We start from the raw sequence: 21,687 nt of genomic DNA on the forward strand, positions 1-21,687 counted from the left end.
AAAACTACTAAACATTCATATTACATAGATCGTCCTTCAATAATAGACTCATTAAGTTAATTAGCCTCCACCATAAATTCTCTCAGGTGTTTCTGATTCTCCACTCCAATTGATTACATTAATAAATACTTCTGCACCTGCAAGTTTGTGAAATATTATTACAAGTCTTTGCGTTATTGGCACATTGAGTGAACTGAATGGAATGATAGATAAAATTTCTATCTGTGGAAACTCGACTAAAATACAGGTGGCCATGCCACTACTGTGCACGGTGTATACCCAGTCTAACATAACAATCGCAACACTACGTCTAGGTTCTTGTTACCCACAAGATAACGCGCCAGGTGGCCAGCAAGTGATATTTTGGAGTACGACTTCAGATGAATGCGAATACTATCGTTTATATTGATTTGTAACGTAGTTTTTTCAGTAGGGAGCATGTGTTGTATGATAAAAATTGACAGTAACTAAATATGACACCACATTTTTCATTCTTTATGATTCCTAAGGAGCCTAGAAGGTATGAAACAGTAGATAGCAGAATGGGTTATTTACGATTCTCTTGTGATATACAGTTAGTTATTGAAGATCATCGTTTATTATAAGAACAGAAAATGGATAGTAAACTGCAGAAGACCTTACCTTTTGCAAGAAGATGTCTTATATCTACCCAACATAACGAAATTGTTTGCTAAATTTCCGGCTAAATCACTGAATGAATGTAGGAAAACTGCATGGAATGTAATACCTACATTATTTAACGTACTAAATAAGGGACGAAACCTGTAGCTGAAGGGAAAACCGCGGCAGACGTCACAATAAAAATGTCCAAATCATATAAAACAGTTTGCTCAACAGAGAATAAACTAGTTCGATAATTATTGTTGCTACATTTGAGCCACAAACAGAAAGACTCTTCAACATATTCTGTTTTGAAGCAAAACTGATGAGATATACAATAATATTCGAGTATCAGATAGTCAAGTAAAGTGTAAGAATACTCAAACCATTAGACTCTCCAAAAACAATTTTGTGCGTCAAGGAAAATGCGTATCATAATAAGAACAAACAACAAGAGAAGTATAGGCCTACGCTTCTCATGCATGAAGTATGTATTTATATTCTCTTGCTGTCAGTGGAGTAAATGGAATTACATGCATATTCGAAAATATTTCTTTATGAATAAGTTGTAACTTAACGCCATTGACTAAGTGAACCTTGCTGTTTTATATTTATTTCAGATCATTCTTGACCTTTGGTGATTTACTAATACACAGAACATAAAAATATAACAATTATTTAGTTAGTTACGTAGAAAAATAAATAACATTTCCACAAGTCACTGTCTGCTTTGTAACTGCTTTCAGCGCTAGCGTCGCTCCAGTTATCGAAAGGCAACAACTTTCACATCAGAGACTTTCGCCACAGTCCGCAGTCGAGATTCTGGCACAAGTGGTATTCCGCTGTGCGTGTACGTCTTTGGTATTGTGTTTACCAATCTGAAACACATGGTGTCTTGTTTACGTAGTATATGAAATTATACTAATATTGTTATTAGTGGGTGGTGTGAGAGTAGCAAGCCAGGAAGGGTAACGATTGTTGTCAACCATGGTAAATGTAGTTGTGTGTTACTTCAGAATTATTATTCTTTTATTTGATTGTAGAATTCCTCCTTGGTGCAGTGTGTATATATTATTCTTCTTCTAATGACAGAAAGATATGTATAGATTGCAGCAACGTACATATTGTGATCCACATTTAGCCAATACAGCATGGTCATTGTATAACTTACCCAAAATCCTTTCCATCATTTATTCTGCACAACCTGGTAACCTTGCTACAGTTTACATCTGTTTTATTATTAAAAATGAATACCGTAAACGTTGGTTGATCAGGTAAAGTTTAATGTTATGAATCAGTCAGATTAAGATGCTTGTTTGTAGTATGATTTTCGAAATATTTTCCTCACACCATATTGTTTGTGTAGATCCCACGTGTGTTAGACTTAAGACTTTTTGTTGAGAAATTCTGTAAATGTAGATGCGGTTTTGGATAAAACTAATACTATATAACTGTAGGGTACCTAAATCTTGCGTCTAGGAAAACTAGTTGCCCCCTTTTTATTATCTCCTTATATGAATAAAAAGCTCACTGTTCTAATTTCTGAACATTAGAGCTAGATAATTGAAAGATGTAGAATGATTTATGTTTTAATTAAAAAACCTTTTGGAACAGTTTCATTCTGAGTAAACATACAATGCATTGTATCCCAATTACTATATGTAATGTATTTCAGGATGGATTTCTTTATCAGTGACACTCACGCCAAAGCAGTAAATGGTGTATGAATTTATTTTTTGATGTAATACAATAATTGAATCACGATAAAGCCATCCTTTGAATACTGTTTCACCGCATATTAGACATCTGGAACTCCACAGAGTGTTAGTTGCTGATAATGATATTTATATTTTTCAGCCAAAAGCAAAGAAGAAGTTCATTGATCGTAAGAATGCTGTGACCTTCCATCTTGTACACAGAAGTCAGCAAGATCCACTTATAGCAGATGAAACTGCCCCACAGCATGTTCTCGTACCAGCTGCTGAGAAGAGGCCTAAGGTAAGAGCTGTCTGACATTAACAGTTGAAAATTATGGCCACAATTTTTCTCTTTCAACAGATGGTTTTAGTTGCTTTTTGTGAAAAGTGTCATTTTTGTACTGGCAGAAGGACAGCTGTGAGGACGGATTATGAGTCACGCTTGGGTAGCTAGTAAAGCACTTGCCCACTAAAGGCAACGGTCCCAAGTTTGAGTCTCGGTCTGGCAAACTGTTTCTCACTCGGGCAAAAAGTTTCATATCACCACACACTGCTGCAGAGTGTAAAATTGATTCTGATGTATATTTTCTAGAGGAAGCTACTGTGAACTGTTGAGTGCGTTTCTACATAATAAGACAATTCCTGGGCAAGCCATTCCATGGCACAGTTTTCATCAATTCCCAGTGACAAATGATTTTGCAGCTAAGTTAAACCTCTGTGTACAAGATTATAAAAATCTGGGGATTACGGAAGAGTCTGATTCTAACCGTTTGCTTTGAACCATGACGTCATCAGTATGGCGGAAATGACTATTCTAAGCATCTCCAATAATGCACCTATGATGTCACTACATACACACAGCAACAAACATGAAAATACGTATAAATAAGACAATAACACCTCCCTCCAAATATACAATCAAAATAATGGGACAACTGCGGGTTTTAGGGAGGGGACAGGCTAAATATAACAGTAAAAAAACCACACCATGATCCCAAAACATACAAAATGATGAACAAAAAAAAATTTTCAAAAATCTACAGGAATCTGACACTTCCCTTGACCTATATAGATCAGCCGCAGCCGACGGTACCAGAACACCAATGCCTACAGCAAAAACTACCAGTATTGGAATCAGACATTTCCTTTGACCACAGCTGACGATACCAAAACACCAATACCTACATATAAAACTATGAAGATAGGAATCGGTCTTTTCCCTTGACCTATATAGGTCAACCATAACTATTGATACAAAAAAACCAACACCTACAACTATGAAAAACAAAATCACAGCATCTCAAAAATTCAAAACTTAAACATCCCGTAGTAAATTAAAACACATTCAGTACACAAAAAATTACAACTCGAAAAAAAAAAAATAAATAAATAAATAAATTATCAGATTATGTTCCATTCAGAAAGTGGATGCACTCAGCGACTGTTATGTGACTTATAAATTATAGAGTGCAGCAACCAGTCGTCCTTTTTTAGATTTTACTACGCAAATCCAGATTTCGGCAAGTAGCTAGCCATTCTCAATGGAATGTCAGTCACAGTTCTTTGAATACTGTATAGTATTCAAAGAACTGTGACTGATGCCCAAACAACAGGGACTTACATGCATTGAGAATGGCTAGCTACTAGCCGAAACCTGGATTTGCGTAGTAAAATCTAAAAAAAAGGATGACCGATTGCTGCACTCTATAAAAAAAACAATTACCACCAAATTTTTTGCGTTCATTGTGGGAATAAAACCTCACCATGAAATTATACTTGCAAATAATTGCATGCCAACTGTCTACTTTGAGCCCTGATGCAATGGTGTTACAATTTGATTATGTGGTGGTTCGGCCCTTGTTAGTGGATTAAGTGTGTTTTGAAATTAGTTTAGTCTGTGCTTTTGTAGAGCACAAATAGGTGCTGTGGTTTGGTTGCCATTTTTTTCCAGAATGGATCTTCCCTTGAAGTACAAGGGTAAAACAAAATAAATGAGATTTTATTTTAAGAAAATTATTTATTCAAAAAATAAAAGGCAAATATACAATTTATTTTGATTTATTTCAGCTGTCAGTCGTTCTTTGGAATATTTATTGGCAGATCTAAATTTAGGCTAGCAACTAGTCATTCTCAATGCGCTATCCTTTTTTTGGTCAACGTATGTAATGCCTGTTGGTCTGGCTTTGTACACAGTTCATGGAGTTTATTATTATTTACAAATCAAAATAATGGTCAAGTGTGCAACGGCCTATGAGTGGAGGATAACCTGACAATTTATTTTTCTACATATTTTCTTCTTTTAGAAATACATTTTTCCCAACAAGAAAGAAGGTTTTTTATTATTTTATTTTATTTTTTTTTATCTCGGCATCATAGAATGAAGGAAAGTACATAAACTGACTGTACCTGTGAAGGATAGCATGCTGAAGACTGTAATGTGGGGCGAAATTGGGTAAAATAGAGGACTGGGTGACAAGAGCAATGTGGAACATTGAGGAGCCTCTAGGGCTGGTTGCAAGGTTGGGTAGATTGTGATAGGACATGTTCATTGCCAACCAGAATTTGAGTGAAATAAACAGCAGGAAGAGGCTGTAAGGTCTGTACTACTTCTTTTCTCTCTCCCGTCACATTCTGTCCTCCTGCAGCTTTGATCCAGCTCTAATGTCTGACTCTTCTCATCTACATTTTTATCTTGTAACTTTCTGCCCTCGTTCACAATTTACAATATGTTTTGCTGCCCTTTTTTTCCTCTTTATTCTCCTCTGGTCATGCCCATCCATCTTGTCTTTGCATAACGTCCTTTCTCTTGTACCATTTTACAGTACCTCTTTCCTTTATCTCTGATTTGCGGTGTTTTATTTTATCCCTTTTCCTCATCCTCCATCCTCTTTTTACGGTTCAGTACACCACTATTCATTACTATCATCTGGCGTAAGATTGACCCCTTTTTTTGAAAATTTTGTGGACTATTTCTTGCAAATATCAATTTCTGTTCGTGGTGATTCTTATTAGTGTACATTATTTCCATACAAGCACCCTTAGTGCACTGTGTATGATATATTTTTATAGGTTAGTAGAAAAAGTAATTGAAAGGTGTCAACGTTACCTTGTGACCTGAGATTACATTGACCCCTCAAATCCGTTTCATTCTAAAAATGTGCAAAATGTTCGTGGGATAAATGTTTGTGTAGTGCATTATGAGTATGACATCTGTAAAGGGATCTCAATGATCCGATTGAAAACGATATGTTTCGTAAAATGTTGGTAAGCTAGGTATCGGTGAAACACACATTTCTGTGAGTATTATTATCAGTCCTTTATTTAAAACACACTACAAAAAAACTTTTACTGGCTGAAAACATTAAAACTCTTTTTCTAAAATTCTCTCAGAAAATTTATACAGAATTGTATAACCAACAGCCTGTACCTCTGGTGGAGGCAGCTTACCAATCACATAACAGAATGGGGTAGTGAATACAACACGTTTTTTCGGAGTGGATGTAGTTTTCATTGAATTCTTTGTTGCAACTTTTTGAATTATGCAAACATAGTGAAAAGTTTGCTTCCCCCTTTTACCTCCAACTACTTTCACCATAACAAAGTGATTTGGTAAAGGATCTTGACACTTAGTGAGCAGCATATCTTCAACAACAGGATTGTCCGAAGGATCAAAATTACTTTTATCAGTTGCCAGAGTCTCTGCAAATTTCATTAAGTCAAGTTCATCTGATGAAGAATTATCAGACTTTGTAAGAGATTTTGCTTGGCTTTCGAGAGTTCTTCATTAGCTGTGGATGACTTGGAACAACTAGGCCGAGGATAGTTAGTTTCATTTGTACTGGCAGACAATTTGAACTTTTTGTTTACTGTGGACACATTTTCATTTGATGACATTTCGAACAATTTTGAATCAATGCTCAAAGTATGAACAGCCAAAGCAGCTTTCCCAGCGCTCACATCAATTTTATTTCTTTTTGTACTTGAAAGGACTATTGGATTTTTTCTTTTCGCATAAATACTTCAAAATAGAAACCAGAGATTCAGCCACAGCGTCTGTTTTTCTTCCATTTTTTCTTGTCCACATCTAGTTACCCTCTTGCACGTGGAGAAATTTGGTAAGTTCTAAGCATTTCAATACGTGTTTTAATTTAGTTATGGTTTTGATTTTGCTATTCAAACTGGCAGTTTATTCTCTAACTTCACTGTCTAATAAAGATATAGCATGCTGTCTCCATTCTTTACAGTTAAAACAAAACACAAATCTCAATCTAAAACTACTGCAGCAAACAGAACATTTGTAACAACAGAGACTGACCTAGACTAACTATGAATTTAAATTCATTGTTGCCCACTCTTACATTCTAAAATAAGGATTATAAATTTCACTTTCGTTTCACACCATATTTAGGCGAATACATGTGGATTAATGGAAATTTGGTGACATTGAGGGGGTCAGTATTGCCCCTGAGGGGAAAAAAGTTAGCCGTTTTAAAGGAAATATGAATTTTTAATTGTTAAAATTGTTTGTACTGTTAACAACAACAGGCACCGTCATTAAAATGTGTGAATTTGTGTAATAACCTGATGATAGGATTAACAGTGTCTTCTGGGCCAGGAAAGTTTTTCAGTTGAATTTATATGCGGATATGTAGGCTTGCTTAAAAAATGTCTTGAACTATAATATATATTAAAATTTATTTTAAAGGGCATGAATTCAAATCGGCAAATTCCATTGTGTTATATAGTAACTTTAATTTTCAAGAAGGCATATAAATTCATCCAGAAATAGAAAGGAAAGGGTGAAATTGATTCTGGGGTCAATGTTACCTCCAGGGGGTCAGAATCATCCCAGTTGACGGTAATCTTTCCTCACACTTCCCATTTCCATTACTCTCCTTGCTGTGATGTTCTGCACCATTAACTGTGTAATTTCTTCCCCTATTTTTTCCTCATGTTCCACACTTATGTGTACACAATTGTGTGGGTATCATTTTATATCTTTGCGTCTAGGATTGTGAGTTCTCTTTTTACCCATCTTCATTGTCTTCATCTTTGTTGTGAAAACACTTTTTTTCCTTCAACTACATTCTGTTTTTTAAGCCAATGTGCATTGTTTAATATTTTAACTTATAGAGCCTTTATCTGTTCCTTAATTAATGAGTTGTTATGTCCAGCAGGAAGAAGTTGAAAAACGGAAAGAAGAACAGAGAAAATATGGAATTTTCTTTGATGATGACTACGACTACCTTCAGCATCTCAAGGAAGTCAGCAGTGCTGAATGTGTCTGGGAGCCTGTTAGTGAAAAGAAAAAAACTAAGGAAGAGAAACACCCTTCCAGTCAAAAACAGAACGAAAATTTGGAAGAAAGTCTCTCACAAGTAAATTTCTAATGAGTTATCATTTTTGTCTTTAAAAACAGTGATTTTGTATTCATTATATCCTTCCTTCTCATTTATTATTGTAACATGCTTCATACAGGTCACAAAAATTTACCTTCCATCATCCGTTTTTGCATCTGAAATTGAAGAGGAAATTGGAATGCTCAATAAAGCTGCTCCACAGTCAGGTAAAGCCTAATGAATGCCTGTCCACACAGTGGAATATAAATCCTTAACCTGTTATGTAATAGTTCTGCATAGCGAGTAAAAGAGAAAGTATGCTGACTCCCCTAGTTCAGCGGTTCCATCGTGAGATGTCAGTTTCTCTGCTTGTTAAGTACATGTTACAACAGCAAAAGCAGCAGACAGACTTACATTGTGGATCGTATTGAGCCTCTGTGAAATTATTTGGAATACACAGGGTTTTCTTAATTATGTTTGCTTTTCCAAAACTCTGTCTCAGTTCTTTTGTTGCAAATATCGAGCTAACATCTGCTTTTATTTTATGTGTGATGCCGACAAAAATTCACATTTGTGTTCACAGTTTGCGTAGAGAGATAATGAAAGTTTTACAAGAATGTACACAAATTGTAGCTTGTCAAAGCCTATGAAGTCTATTACTGATCATTGCAACTCAAGAGACCCTTATGATACCAAAATGATGTATATGTTACGTTGGGAGAGAACTGAGGCGTCTTTTCCGTAAGTATTTATGTATTTCCAAGGTACTGCCAGAGAAGGTTGGAGAATTCTTTTGAAAGCAGAGTTGTTACTTTTATCAGCGTGAATGCTTCTCCGTTTCATTAATGTTATGTGAGTCTTTGAATTTTTGTACAAAGCATCGTTACAAAAATAAATGTGCCTCTACTAAGTTGTTCATCTATCTGACGTGTAATTCCATTGATTTGCTGTCTTCAAATCATATTGCTTTAAATTCCCTCTAGAATTTAATGCTCTTGCCTACTGAGGTAATGCAGGGCTAAATTTATGATCATTCGCTGAAATGGTGTCGAATCCAAGTGAGTGGAAGCTAGTTTGTGGCAATCCTCCAATCCAGTGATTTGTGGGCAAGTATCCTATTGATAAAAATTGTAGTTGATGATGTCATCGTTAAAAAGTACACCTGTTATATCATGTCAACTATTTCTTACGTAATTTATGGTATGAATAGTGTCTGAAAATGCCTAAATTCTTCTGGCTTCGTCAACTGCATTTGATATAGAGCAAGCTACTTTTTTTATGCCAGTAATTCATAGACAGTGTCAGACCTTTTCATTCAGTTGTCTGCCAAAAGAAGCAAATGCAACAAGTCTCATTCCGGCTTGCTTTAACTAGGTTATTACTTGAATCTATCTAACAACAAAGATGATGTGACTTACCAAACGAAAGTACTGGCACGTCGATAGACACACAAACAAACACAAACAGTTCTAGCTTTCGCAACCAACTGTTGCTTCGTCAGGAAAGAGGGAAGGAGAGGGAAAGACGAAAGGATGTGGGTTTTAAGGGAGAGGGTAAGGGGTCATTCCAATTCTGGGAGTGGAAAGACTTACCTTAGGGGGAAAAAAGGACGGGTATACACTCGCACCCACACATGATGGATATATGTGTGTGTGTGTGCGAGTGTATACCCGTTCTTTTTTCCCCCTAAGGTAAGTCTTTCCGCTCCCGGGATTGGAATGACCCCTTACCCTCTCCCTTAAAACCCACATCCTTTCGTCTTTCCCTCTCCTTCCCTCTTTCCTGACGAAGCAACCGTTGGTTGCGAAAGCTAGAATTTTGTGTGTATGTTTGTGTTTGTTTGTGTGTCTATCGACGTGCCAGCGCTTTCGTTTGGTAAGTCACATCATCTTTGTTGTTAGATATATTTTTCCTACGTGGAATGTTTCCCTCTATTATATTCATATAATTACTTGAATCAATACATGTTAGACATCACCGATAGCGACATTGCAACTCGCACACACAGCAATAAGATAAATACAGTTATGCAGCAGAGCAACAAACATGAACACCAGAGCACAATCTATTAGGTTATTACTACAGTCGTCTGGAATATATTCTCATAAATTGACGAAACCAATTTTCAGCAAAGTGTTATTGAAATGTAGCTTTTTTTTGGGGCCTAACTTCTTAAAAAATCAGCACACCTTTGTTTTAGTTTTGTTCTTCCCAGAAAGTAATGTATTCAAGAGTAGCTTCACATATCTGTAAAAATGAAGTACTAACAAAATGTCAGTTTGGTTTCCAGAAAGGTTTTTCAACAGAAAATGCCATATATGCTTTCACCAGTCAAATTTTGAATGATCTGAATAACCGAACACCACCCATTGGGATTTTTTGTGATCTCTCAAAGGCTTTTGATTGTGTAAATCATGAAATTCTGCTAGACAAGCTCAAGTATTGTGGTATGAGTGGGACAGTGCACAAATGGTTTAATTCGTACCTAACTGGAAGAGTGCAGAAAGTTGAAATAAGTAGTTCTCGTAACATGCAAAGATCAGCACATTCCTCAAACTGGGGAACTATCAAGAATGGGGTTCCACAAGGGCCAGTCTTGGGTCCTTTGTTGTTCTTATTATATATTAATGACTTGCCATTCTATATTCATGAAGAGGCAAAGTTAGTTCTCTTTGCTGATGATACAAGTATAGTAATCACACCTGACAAACAAGAATTAACTGATGAAATTGTCAATACTGTCTTTCAGAAAATTACTAAGTGGTTCCTTGTAAACGGACTCTCACTGAATTTTGATAAGACACAGTACATACAGTTCCGTACAGTGAATGGTATGACGCCATTAATAAATATAGACCTTAATCAGAAGCATATAGCTAAGGTAGAATATTCCAAATTTTTAGGTGTGTCCATTGATGAGAGATTAAATTGGAAGAAACACATTGATGATCTGCTGAAACGTTTGAGTTCAGCTACTTATGCAATAAGGGTCATTGCAAATTTTGGTGATAAACATCTTAGTAAATTAGCTTACTACGCCTATTTTCACTCATTGCTTTCATATGGCATCATATTTTGGGGTAATTCATCACTGAGGAATAAAGTATTTATTGCACAAAAGCGTGTAATCAGAATAATAGCTGGAGTCCACCCAAGATCATCCTGCAGACATTTATTTAAGGATCTAGGGATATTCACAGTAGCTTCTCAGTATATATATTCTCTTATGAAATTTGTTATTAACAACCAAACCCAATTCAAAAGTAATAGCAGTGTGCATAACTACAATACTAGGAGAAAGGATGATCTTCACTATTCAAGATTAAATCTAACTTTGGCACAGAAAGGGGTGAATTATACTGGCACTAAAGTCTTTGGTCACTTACCAAATAGTATCAAAAGTCTGACAGATAACCAACAAGTATTTAAGAAGAAATTAAAAGAATTTCTGAATGACAACTCCTTCTACTCCATAGAGGAATTTTTAGATATAAATTAAGGAAAAAAAAGAAAAAAATATTTAAAAAATAAAAAAAATAAAGTTGTTATATTAACTTAAGTATGTTGTTAAATTAACCTAATTATGTCATGTATTGGAAAATTTGACTCGTTCCACATCATTATGAAATATCGTATTCATGATCCATGGAACTAGTATTAATCTAATCTAATCTAATCTAGAAATAATTCTTAATTGTTCTACAGCTTCTATGTTAATTTCACATGAGCATTTGAGATCATTTACTAAGTTTCAGAAATGTGTTTCAGAAGGTTGTGGCAACAATCTGTGCTTCAGACAATGTCTATATCCTTTGGGCTACTAATATTCAAGAACATGCTATCCAGAGTAAAGTCATTGCTGTACCACAAAAAACATTCTCTTGTTGCTTTTAAAGTGGTATTTCTTTAACATAGTGACAACTATGATTTTCTGTTCTTTACTAAGTTTAAAATGCCTTAGGACATTTGACTGAGTTGTTTCACAGGAGTTTCGTTTCGGCATTTGCTGTTCTTAATTAATCATGTAATTGCACAATTTCCAGTTTCTAGCACTTCAGTATTGTTTTAATGTAATTACTATTTCATTCAGTACCGATCCGTTCCCTGCATTTTAATCAACAGAAGCAACACTAGTAGACAACGTAACTGTGTCTTGTTTACCATCGTCTTTTCCCAGTGTCCCTTTTATGAGTGTGTTACTGGTGATTTTCTTCGTGTCATATTTTCGACAGATATTTCAGTAAATTGGGAAATACTTGAGGAATCACTAAACCGTGTTTATGGTGACAAACAAGTCTGCTTTTGTTGAAACTTCCTGGCAGATTAAAACTGTGTGCTGGACTGACGCAAAATCGGGATCTTTGCCTTTCACGGGCAAGTGCTCTACTGACTGAGCTAACCAAGCATGTCTCACGACTCATGCCCACAGCTTTAATCCTGCCAGTACCCCGTCTCCTTCCTTCCAAACTTCACGGAAGCTCTCCTGCAGATCGTGAGTTGTGCTTGGGTAACTGGGTTGCTAATACAATTGCCTGTGAAAGGCAAAGGTCCCGAGTTCGAGTCTCGGTCTGGCACACAGTTTTAATCTGCCAGGAAGTTTCATATCAGCGCACGCTCCGCTGCAGAGTGAAAATTTCATTCTGCTTTTGTTGTTCCTCACTGAAATGTGAATCACACACAAAACAAGTGTTAGTCAGATTGTCTTTCTGAGGAATTGCTTTCACCCATTTTGAAATCCTACTTTGGTTTTTAGAGGCCTAAGAAATATTTACCTTTAGTTTTGCTGTGGCCAGATCAGTATGCTGGAACAAAAAACTTGGGACATTTTTTGTTCTTTCTCTTCTATACATACCAGTAACTGTAACATCTCTTTATCGTTACAACCTTCAACACTTCATGTTCTCTCACAACACCATAAACAAACTCACAAAATAAGTGGAGACAGAAGCAACAAACACTTTCTGATCACATATGAACTTGAGTCTCAAGTGACAACGCTGCTCATAGTGTGTGGGCTCGCCACCTTTTCTATGCTGCCTGTGTTAATTCACAGCACACTTCCTCTTCTACTCACTGTGGCTGTAGTGTGATTCACAAATGATGGCAGTTCACACAGGTCAAGAAACAGATGGTGATTGCATTGTTGCCAGTTCCAAGGGACAGTTGTGGTATGCGCATTCACATGCTATGCACTTGATGAAAGTGTGTATCCTGCAAAGTATGTCTCTCACTTGCTTGTGTATAATTTATCGCTTAGCACCTCCATCAGCCATGACAACAAGCAAAAAACGAAATAAAAATTTACTAGCCTGAACTCTACCGCCATCATTTGTGAACCTAGCATACTGTTGATGTCTGCATGGTTTCATTATCCATATTTGTAATAAAATTGCATGTTTATGTATGCTGTTGATGTATAGAAGAGTGCCAGGAATGATTAATCATGATTGTGAATTTAAGGTATTAAGAAGTTTCCACAATTTCTAATAGAATGAATTGTTTCAGGTCTTAGATTAGAACTTGATCCTGATGTTGTTGCTGCAATGGATGATGATTTTGATTTTGATGACCCTGAGAATCAACTTGAAGACAATTTTGTTGAACTTGCAAATGCAGTAGATTCTAATGAGGAAGACAAGTGAGTTCGCATAGTCATATTGGGTAGTATGTGGTAATTGAAAATTTATTCAGTTTTAAACAGTGACCGTCTCTGCTACCTTCCAGCTTCAATCTAAGGAAGCCTAATGTCTTATGGAAAACCTGATACTTAGGAACGCACCTAAATCTAATGAAAACCTTAGCTGACTTGTGACCTCATGGTGGCATAACTGGACAAAATATACTTAGTTTTCAAGTTGCATCAGTTTAGATTAAATGCTTGAGTTTCTGACAGCTGTCACAGCCATCAGGAGTTAAACTCCTGACTACTGAGATATGCTAGGTTTTTGCCGTCATATCTGAAGTAGCAGTGTCCAGAATGTTGTAGAGGTGTGCTGAATTTAAGCTTAGCTGATATCATCAGATTGTTTTGTCATGCTCTACTGACAATGTATTTCCTGTAACACAGTAATATTATGAAATGATGGATGTTACAGCAATGGACTCATTGACTTGCCGCTGTGGCCAGTCAAGGTGAATCTATCCTTGGAACATTTAAAAGAAGTAGCTCTCACTCCCGTGCCACAATGACTGTCTTCTTTTCACTGGTACATTGATGATGACTTCTTAATGTTGCCATTGTGAACTGGCACCGCAGCAGTTAATGGATCATGCGAATGAATTTACAGTCAAGTTGGAGAGGGAGGGCAAGCTAACATTCTTGAATGTGCTTGTTGAGCACAAGGCAGATGGTCAGCTCAGTCGTACAGTGTACAGGAGACTGACCAATAAATTCCACTATGCTGTGCACAAGAGAGTGGTCTTAAACACTCCAAGACCTAGGGCTGTGACAAGTTTTGAAGAACAGCATTCTCAGCCCAGAATGAACCATTCAAGAGAGATGTTTAAGGATAACTGCAATAAAAAAGATGTTGCAGATGGTTTCCTGTGCACTCGGCAGAGGATGCTATGAGGGTGTTTTGAAAAGTTCTTGGAATCACCACAAGAGATAAGCACTAGTGCAACAAGTTGTTCACTTGATAGTCATTTGACTGTTGCCTGTAAACACATGCCACGTCAGTGCTCTTGGAAGAAAGCTGTGGCGGTGACATTGCTCTGTTGTTGTTCCCGCCTAGTGATTTGTGAAGATGGGAAAATCCAGATTCGAGCAGTGATTAAGAACTTTGTAAAGAAAGGTATGAAAGCAAAGGACATTCATGCCGATTTCCAGAATATACTGGGAGACTCTGATCCTTCAACTTTTGCCAAGTGGACAAATTAGTTTAAATTTGGTTGGGAGAGCTTAGATGATGATCTGCGCAGTGGTCGGCCAAGATGTGTGACTGCTCCACAAATCATTGCAAAAGTGCACAAAATGGCCGTGGAGGATTGCCGATTGAAAGTATGTGAAATTGCTCACACTTGCCAGATGTCATCTGAAAGGATATATCACATTTAACTGAAGAATTAGAAATGAAAAAAAAGTCTGCAAGATGGTTGCCACGATTCTTGACGCTGGATCAGAATGGACATATCGGGACAATGTTTGGCCCATTTTAGGAGAAACGAACAATTTTTGCACCGGTTTGTGAGCACAGATCGGACATGGGTGCACTACTACACCCTAGAGACAAAACAACAGTCAAAGCAGTGGAAACATGCTGATTCTCTGCCACCAAAGAAAGCGGAGACCATCCTTCGTCAAGAATGGTCATGGCATCAGTGTTCTGGGATGCGAAGGGAATTCTGTTTGTAGATTATCTACCCACCGGCCAAACAAGAGAATACTATCCTAACTTCCTGGACAAACAGCAGCAAAAGATACACGAAAAAAGCCAGGTTTAACAAGGAAGAAAGTGATATCAAGACAATGCGCGCCCGCACACATGTGCCGTCGCCACGGCAAAATTACACGAACTATGAATTCTTGCCACAACTACCTTCTTAACCTGATATGGCTTCGTCAGACTTGCATCTCTTCCTAAAACCGAAAATTTTTCGTGGTGGACGAAGATTCACTTCAAAACAAAAAATTGATAGCTGGAGTTGACAACTATTTAGCAGGCCTCGAGTTTTTGAGATGGGATCAAGGCACTGGAACATCGTTGGATCAAGTGCATTAATCTACAAGGAGACTACATTGAAAAATAAAAAAAATTCAGTGATGTGAGTACTTTTTTGCTATTCCGTTCTGAGAATTTTTCAAACCACCCTCGTAATATAAAAGTCTAAGCCAGAAGGATTGTTCTATCTTCTTTCATGGCTTTAGTAAATACACACAAAAATCTGCCTTGCTTTAAAATGACCTGCATTTGTTTTCCATCTCTATAGTCGAATTATTTGTTAAAACAGCCCTTATGGTATGCAGTGTTTGTCTTTCCTCTCCCCTCCTGTCTATAAAATTTTCCAGTTCAAATCCATCATACAGCAAAAATGAATTTCAATTTTATGAAAAGGATAGCTACCCCGGCAGCAAGAAACTGTAGTCGTGTGTGCGTGTGTGTGAGTTGCATTTGTGTGAGAGTGTGTGTGTTTAATTCTGATGGAGATCTTTTTGGTTGAAAGTTTACTTGCTGACAGTCTTTTTGTTGTGCCTATCTGCGACTCAGCATTTCTGCTGTATGGTGAGTAACTGTTTTTTTATGTGAATATGGCAGTATTCACATCGAACAAACCATTCCCAAAGTTGCTAGATCCATCCTGAACACAGCACCATATAAAACAAAGAGAACTAGACAAATCAGGTTTGTAAGAACATGGCGCAAAGTGTGTTCACACAATACTATCTTAGGAGACAAGGATCTTGACACAGGTGACTAGATCTTGGCTGTCTACTATAAAAAAAAAACAGCAAAGATTTGAGTAAAGCATGGTAACTTCAACACAGAACAGGACAACACACTTTCCACATTGTGGAGGTGGGCTTCAGACACTAAATGGAAACAGGTTGGTGGGAGCAGATGTTTTAACTATGGTTCTGGCCCCTCCATGCCTGCTGTTGTCATCATATATGTGGAGGGCTGCACAAATCATCTTCATGTTCACATGTTGATTTCGTTTGCTTCTGGAATATTTTGAACACTGCTGCTTCTCACGTGTAAGGCAAACACCTTGCCTATACCAGCTGTCAGAAGTTATAACTCCTGAGATTAGTAGTAATCACAGCTGCTGAAAGCATGAGAATTTTATCGGTTGATGAGGCTTGGAGACTGAGTGTGTTTCATCCACATAGCTGACCTCTTTCAGCATTTTGTTTTTATTGCACTTTAATTCTTTGTATCTCCCTATTCTGAAAAACTGATTTAAAATCAATGGCTAACAGGAAAAATGTGACCTTATCCTGCAAACTTTTCATCTCCTCCTTTGAGGCTCAAAAAAGCCAGTCTTATGATTCGTATATTTACACACTGATCATTTGCAGCTTAAGAGCGTGGTTCCTATGACACTGCTGGCCACTGTGGCCATTGCAGTGCAGCTGAAGTTAGCGGCAAACACATTAATGAGTAGTTCACATGAAGCAGCTGCGGCTTGCAGCTGATAGCAGTATATTAGAAAAATGAGTTTTCGTATTTACTTGCTTGTAAAATACCAGAGAAGGAAAGTTGCTACTCACCATATAGCGGAGATGCTGAGTCGTGATAGGCACAATAAAAAGACAAACAAACAAACACAAACATACACACAAAATTCAAGCTTTTGCAACAAACTGTTGCCTCATCAGGAAAGAGGGAAGGAGAGGGGAAGACGAAAGGAAGTGGGTTTTAAGGGAGAGGGTAAGGAGTCATTCCAATCCCGGGAGCGGAAAGACTTACCTTAGGGGGAAAAAAGGACAGGTATACACTCGCACACACGCACATATCCATCCACACATACAGACACAAGCAGACATATGTCTGCTTGTGTCTGTATGTGTGGATGGATATGTGCGAGTGTATACCTGTCCTTTTTTCCCCCTAAGGTAAGTCTTTCCGCTCCCGGGATTGGAATGACTCCTTACCCTCTCCCTTAAAACCCACTTCCTTTCGTCTTCCCCTCTCCTTCCCTCTTTCCTGATGAGGCAACAGTTTGTTGCAAAAGCTTGAATTTTGTGTGTATGTTTGTGTTTGTTTGTTTGTGTGTCTATCGACCTGCCAGCGCTTTCGTTCGGTAAGTCACCTCATCTTTGTTTTTATACATAATTTTTCCCACGTGGAATGTTTCCTTCTATTATATTGGCACAATAAAAAGATTCACACAATCATAGCTTTTGGCCATTAAGGCCTTTGTCAGCAGGAGACACACATGCTCACGCAAACGCAACTTGCACACACGTCTGCAGTCTCAGAGAGCTGAAACTACACTGCGAGCAGCAGCACCAGTGCATGATGGGAGTAGTGACTGGGTGGGTGTAAGGAGGAGGCTGGGGCAGGGAGGGGGAGGGATAGTGTGGTGGGAGTGGCGGACAGTGAAGTGTTCCAATTTAGACGGAGGGCAGGAGAGAAGGTGTGGTAGTTTGTTTATCCTTTTATTGTTGAACAATGGAAACCATTAACAATAAACTGAAATTTATTACTCTGTCGGTTTGTGAATAATCAGTTACATTTAGTTGAATGATCATTAGTAAAATGCACGTTTTGCAACAATAAAGATGTTTCGGTACTAATAGTTGGGGATGCTGAGCATGCTGATTGTTTGTTACGATTTCCCAGATCAAAAATCATCTTCAGTAGCATCATTTTTGCCTTTTTGATGAAATCACATTGTTATACTTCTGAAGAAAAAAATTGACATTGTCATCAGGTGTCTATTTGAAATTCTAAATATTATTTTCTCTTTTGGTGCACCTATTTTCCAGAAGTTATAAATTTTACCATTTTGTTTCTGCCTTTTACTGGTGGATGGAAAAGAATCAAGAACGGTATCCGCTTTCTGTGTTGGTGCTCCTCTGCAGTGATTTTATCATCTTCATATTCTTCTGAATACTGACATAAGAAAGCTGAATGTTCGATAAACTTCTGTAAGGTAAAATGTAACACAATTTAATTCGTTATGAAGTGATCTACAATTCCATGATTAATAATGAAAGTTAAGGGTACCGACAATGGTGAACAATAACTTACTCTCTCTTATGGTCCACTCTTCCAAGAAATGTTGACTTATCAGCCAGTGGTCATTTCTTCCATTGACTTGAAGTTACTTTTCCCTTTTTATCCTCTTTTATAGCATCCGTAATGTTCCTTCTTCATCTCGTACAGTCTTCACATGCAGTGTGTCTGTGTTAACTATTAGCAAATCATTATGTTGCACCCCATTCTAAATTAGAAAGTGCAGTTATGTATAACTTCCAATTCCATATGTGCCTCGATCTTTGAATTTTTATTTTGTTTTGTTTTTAGATGCATGGCAACGGGAGAGTCACTTAGAACGTTAGTGTTTGCATTCAGAATATCACACAGCTGCATCAGCAGAATGTTATAAATATGCTGTCAGTACTTTGAAACAAATTAGTGCATCTGTTTCAGCACAAAAGGAATTTCTCAAATTGTGTTGTAGGTATCGATGTAAAGTATGTGCAAATATTTTCTCCTTCCAATAGTGGCTCCATGTCCTGTAATTACAAACATTTTTTGTCCTTCGTGTTGCTTGCTGTTGTCAGTGCTAGCTAAAAGTTCACTTTTGCTGATGTTGTCTCCTATGGAAAGGAAGATGACAGCAGAATTTTTTACAAGAATAATATAGGGCAACATTTTAGAAGTGGCATTATGTTTCAATCTCCTTGCAAACTGCCAAATTTTGACATCATTTTACCAAGTGTTCTTGTAGGGGCTGAAGTATTTCTGTTGGTATTCAACATGATGAAAACCTATTCTCAGCCATTTGCGAGTGTCAGCAACAAGAAAGCAATTTGTATTATCATCTCTGCTGAGCTTGTGGAATGTCTGAAAATGTCTTTGCATTATTAAGTCAGCTATTTCACATTTTTATATGCTGATTGCTGCAAAGCCTGTTACAATAATTGATTTAATCATTGGAACTTCTTGTTTGCACAATCTACTTACCTGGGATGCTTTCCTGGAGAGCAGTAGCAAATCCTATTATGACAAAGAGCAATTTGGGACACCACTATCTAAAAACCTAATACCACTTGCTAGGAGTGGCAGTTTTTACTAGTGTAGAAAGTTTCCTTGTGTGAGACTCATACTTGAACTATTTCACAACCTCGCAGGGGCAGTAGCACTGCAAAACAGTCAGGGTATTAGTACCCATAAGATAGCTAGGAAAAAATCATTTTATTTTATGGCCGAAGTCGTTGGTATTTTTTGCCAAATTTGTTGTTATTATTTGTCAAATTTGCTGTTACTTTTTTCTACATTAGTTTTTATTTTTTTTTTCAAATTTGATAAATGTTTTGTTTTTCATGTAATTCATTATTTTTTAACAAATCTGGTGACTTTATTTAAAAGATTCGATGCCGTTTTGTCAAATTCGGTGTTGGTTTTTTTTGTCAGTTTCAGTTTTTTCTGAATTCAGTGTCATTTTTGCCAAATTCAGTGTTATTTTTTGCCAAATTTGGTGCTATTTTTTGTAAATTTAATATCTTTCTTTCCAAATTAGATGTAATTTTTTTCCACGTTTGGTGCTTTTTTGTCAGATTCTGTGTTTTTACAACTTCAGTGTTATTCATTTTTGCCAAATTTGGCATTGTTGTTTTTCGACAAATTCAGCTTTTTTCATAAATTTGGTAATTTGTTTGCCAAATTCCTCATTGTTTTTTGACAGTTTTGTCATCATTTGGTGCCAAATTCAGTGTTACTTTTTTGCTAAATTCATTGTTTTTTTTTTTCTAAAATCAGTTTTTTTTCCAAATTCCGTGTTGGTTTTGGCCTTATTTGGTGCTAATTTTGTTGTCACATCAAATTTTATTACTCGGGAAATAAACCATTATTTTAAAATTATATACGAACTTCAGCCTTAAGGAATGTAGAAGACAAAATACAATTTTAACAATTAATTGCAAGTTACGATTGTTAGTAAACTGTCATTACCAGAATCATAATATTTTTATACAGCTGAAGTACAGATTTTGTGATATCTCTTAAAAATTTTTGCTAAAAACTGACAGTTAATTTCTTGTCCCTATGCATTGCCAACAAATTGCACACGTAGTGTAAATAAAGAATTATTCTTAATTGATCTCTGAACAAATTCTCTTTTGATCTTTATACACAGCACTAGCTACATCAAAAATAGCATGGAACGTCGCAACACCATTTCCACTAACTTTTTGTCTTCTACAACTATAAACAATACTTTGGTAGGAGACACCAGGTTCATAACAGTAGTGTACTGTGATCTGTGGCTGGACTGCAAGGTTGTTGCAGCCCACTTATCATTGCAGACTGCTGACGTGGCTAAGGTACTGCTCTCAGTACTTTCCGATGAGTAAGTAGGTTGTGTCAGCTGTCAAAACTGCTGCCTACTTGATAGAAACAGCACCTTAAACAGTCCTCTGCACAGATAGTGAAACTTGTCCTAATTAATGCATGCAGTATTCAGGATTTAGCACATCATTAAATAATTTTCTGGGATCTGTAGTCTTCCCACAGCTTCTTAAATGACTTTTCAAAATGTGAAGTATTAAGTACCCATGTTGTTGTGGTCTTCAGTCCTGAGACTGGTTTGATGCAGCTCTCCATGCTACTCTATCCTGTGCAAGCTTCTTCATCTCCCAGTACCTACTGCAACCTACATCCTTCTGAATCTGCTTAGTGTATTCATCTCTTGGTCTCCCTCTACGATTTTTACCCTCCACGCTGCCCTGCAATACTAAATTGGTGATCCCTTGATGCATCAGAACATGTCCTACCAACCGATCCCTTCTTCTGGTCAAGTTGTGCCACAAACTTCTCTTCTCCCCAATCCTATTCAATACTTCCTCATTAGTTATGTGATCTACCCATCTAATCTTCAGCATTCTTCTGTAGCACCACATTTCAAAAGCTTCTATTCTCTTCTTGTCCAAACTATTTATCGTCCATGTTTCACTTCCATACATGGCTACACTCCATACAAATACTTTCAGAAATGACTTCCTGACACTTAAATCTATACTCGATGTTAACAAATTTCTCTTCTTCAGAAACGCTTTCGTTGCCATTGCCAGTCTACATTTTATATCCTCTCTACTTCGACTATCATCAGTTATTTTTCTCCCCAAATAGCAAAACTCCTTTACTACTTTAAGTGTCTCATTTCCTAATCTAATTCCCTCAGCATCACCCGACTTAATTCGACTACATTCCATTATCCTCATTTTGCTTTTGTTGATGTTCATCTTATATCCTCCTTTCAAGACGCTATCCATTCCGTTCAACTGCTCTTCCAAGTCCTTTGCTGTCTCTGACAGAATTACAATGTCATCGGCAAACCTCAAAGTTTTTATTTCTTCTCCA

General features: G+C 37.0%; 1 protein-coding gene across 2 annotated transcripts in view; it reads left to right on the forward strand.

Moving 5' to 3' along the window:
- The first annotated feature begins 1,446 nt into the window (after positions 1–1,446).
- Positions 1,447–21,687, forward strand: part of LOC126416339 (protein LTV1 homolog) — a 48,749-nt gene continuing 28,508 nt past the window's right edge. Inside the window, exons 1-5 of one of the 2 annotated variants that reach the window (XM_050084010.1) lie at positions 1,447–1,611; positions 2,479–2,619; positions 7,493–7,696; positions 7,797–7,884; positions 13,163–13,295. In XM_050084010.1, the coding sequence (XP_049939967.1) occupies positions 1,609–1,611; positions 2,479–2,619; positions 7,493–7,696; positions 7,797–7,884; positions 13,163–13,295 (569 nt within the window). In that variant the 5' untranslated portion in view covers positions 1,447–1,608. The remainder of the gene's footprint in view (positions 1,612–2,478; positions 2,620–7,492; positions 7,697–7,796; positions 7,885–13,162; positions 13,296–21,687) is intronic. The other variant, XM_050084011.1, reaches the window with a different exon arrangement.

Source organism: Schistocerca serialis, chromosome 8 (genome assembly GCF_023864345.2).
Source record: "Schistocerca serialis cubense isolate TAMUIC-IGC-003099 chromosome 8, iqSchSeri2.2, whole genome shotgun sequence".
Lineage (NCBI taxonomy): Eukaryota > Metazoa > Arthropoda > Insecta > Orthoptera > Acrididae > Schistocerca > Schistocerca serialis.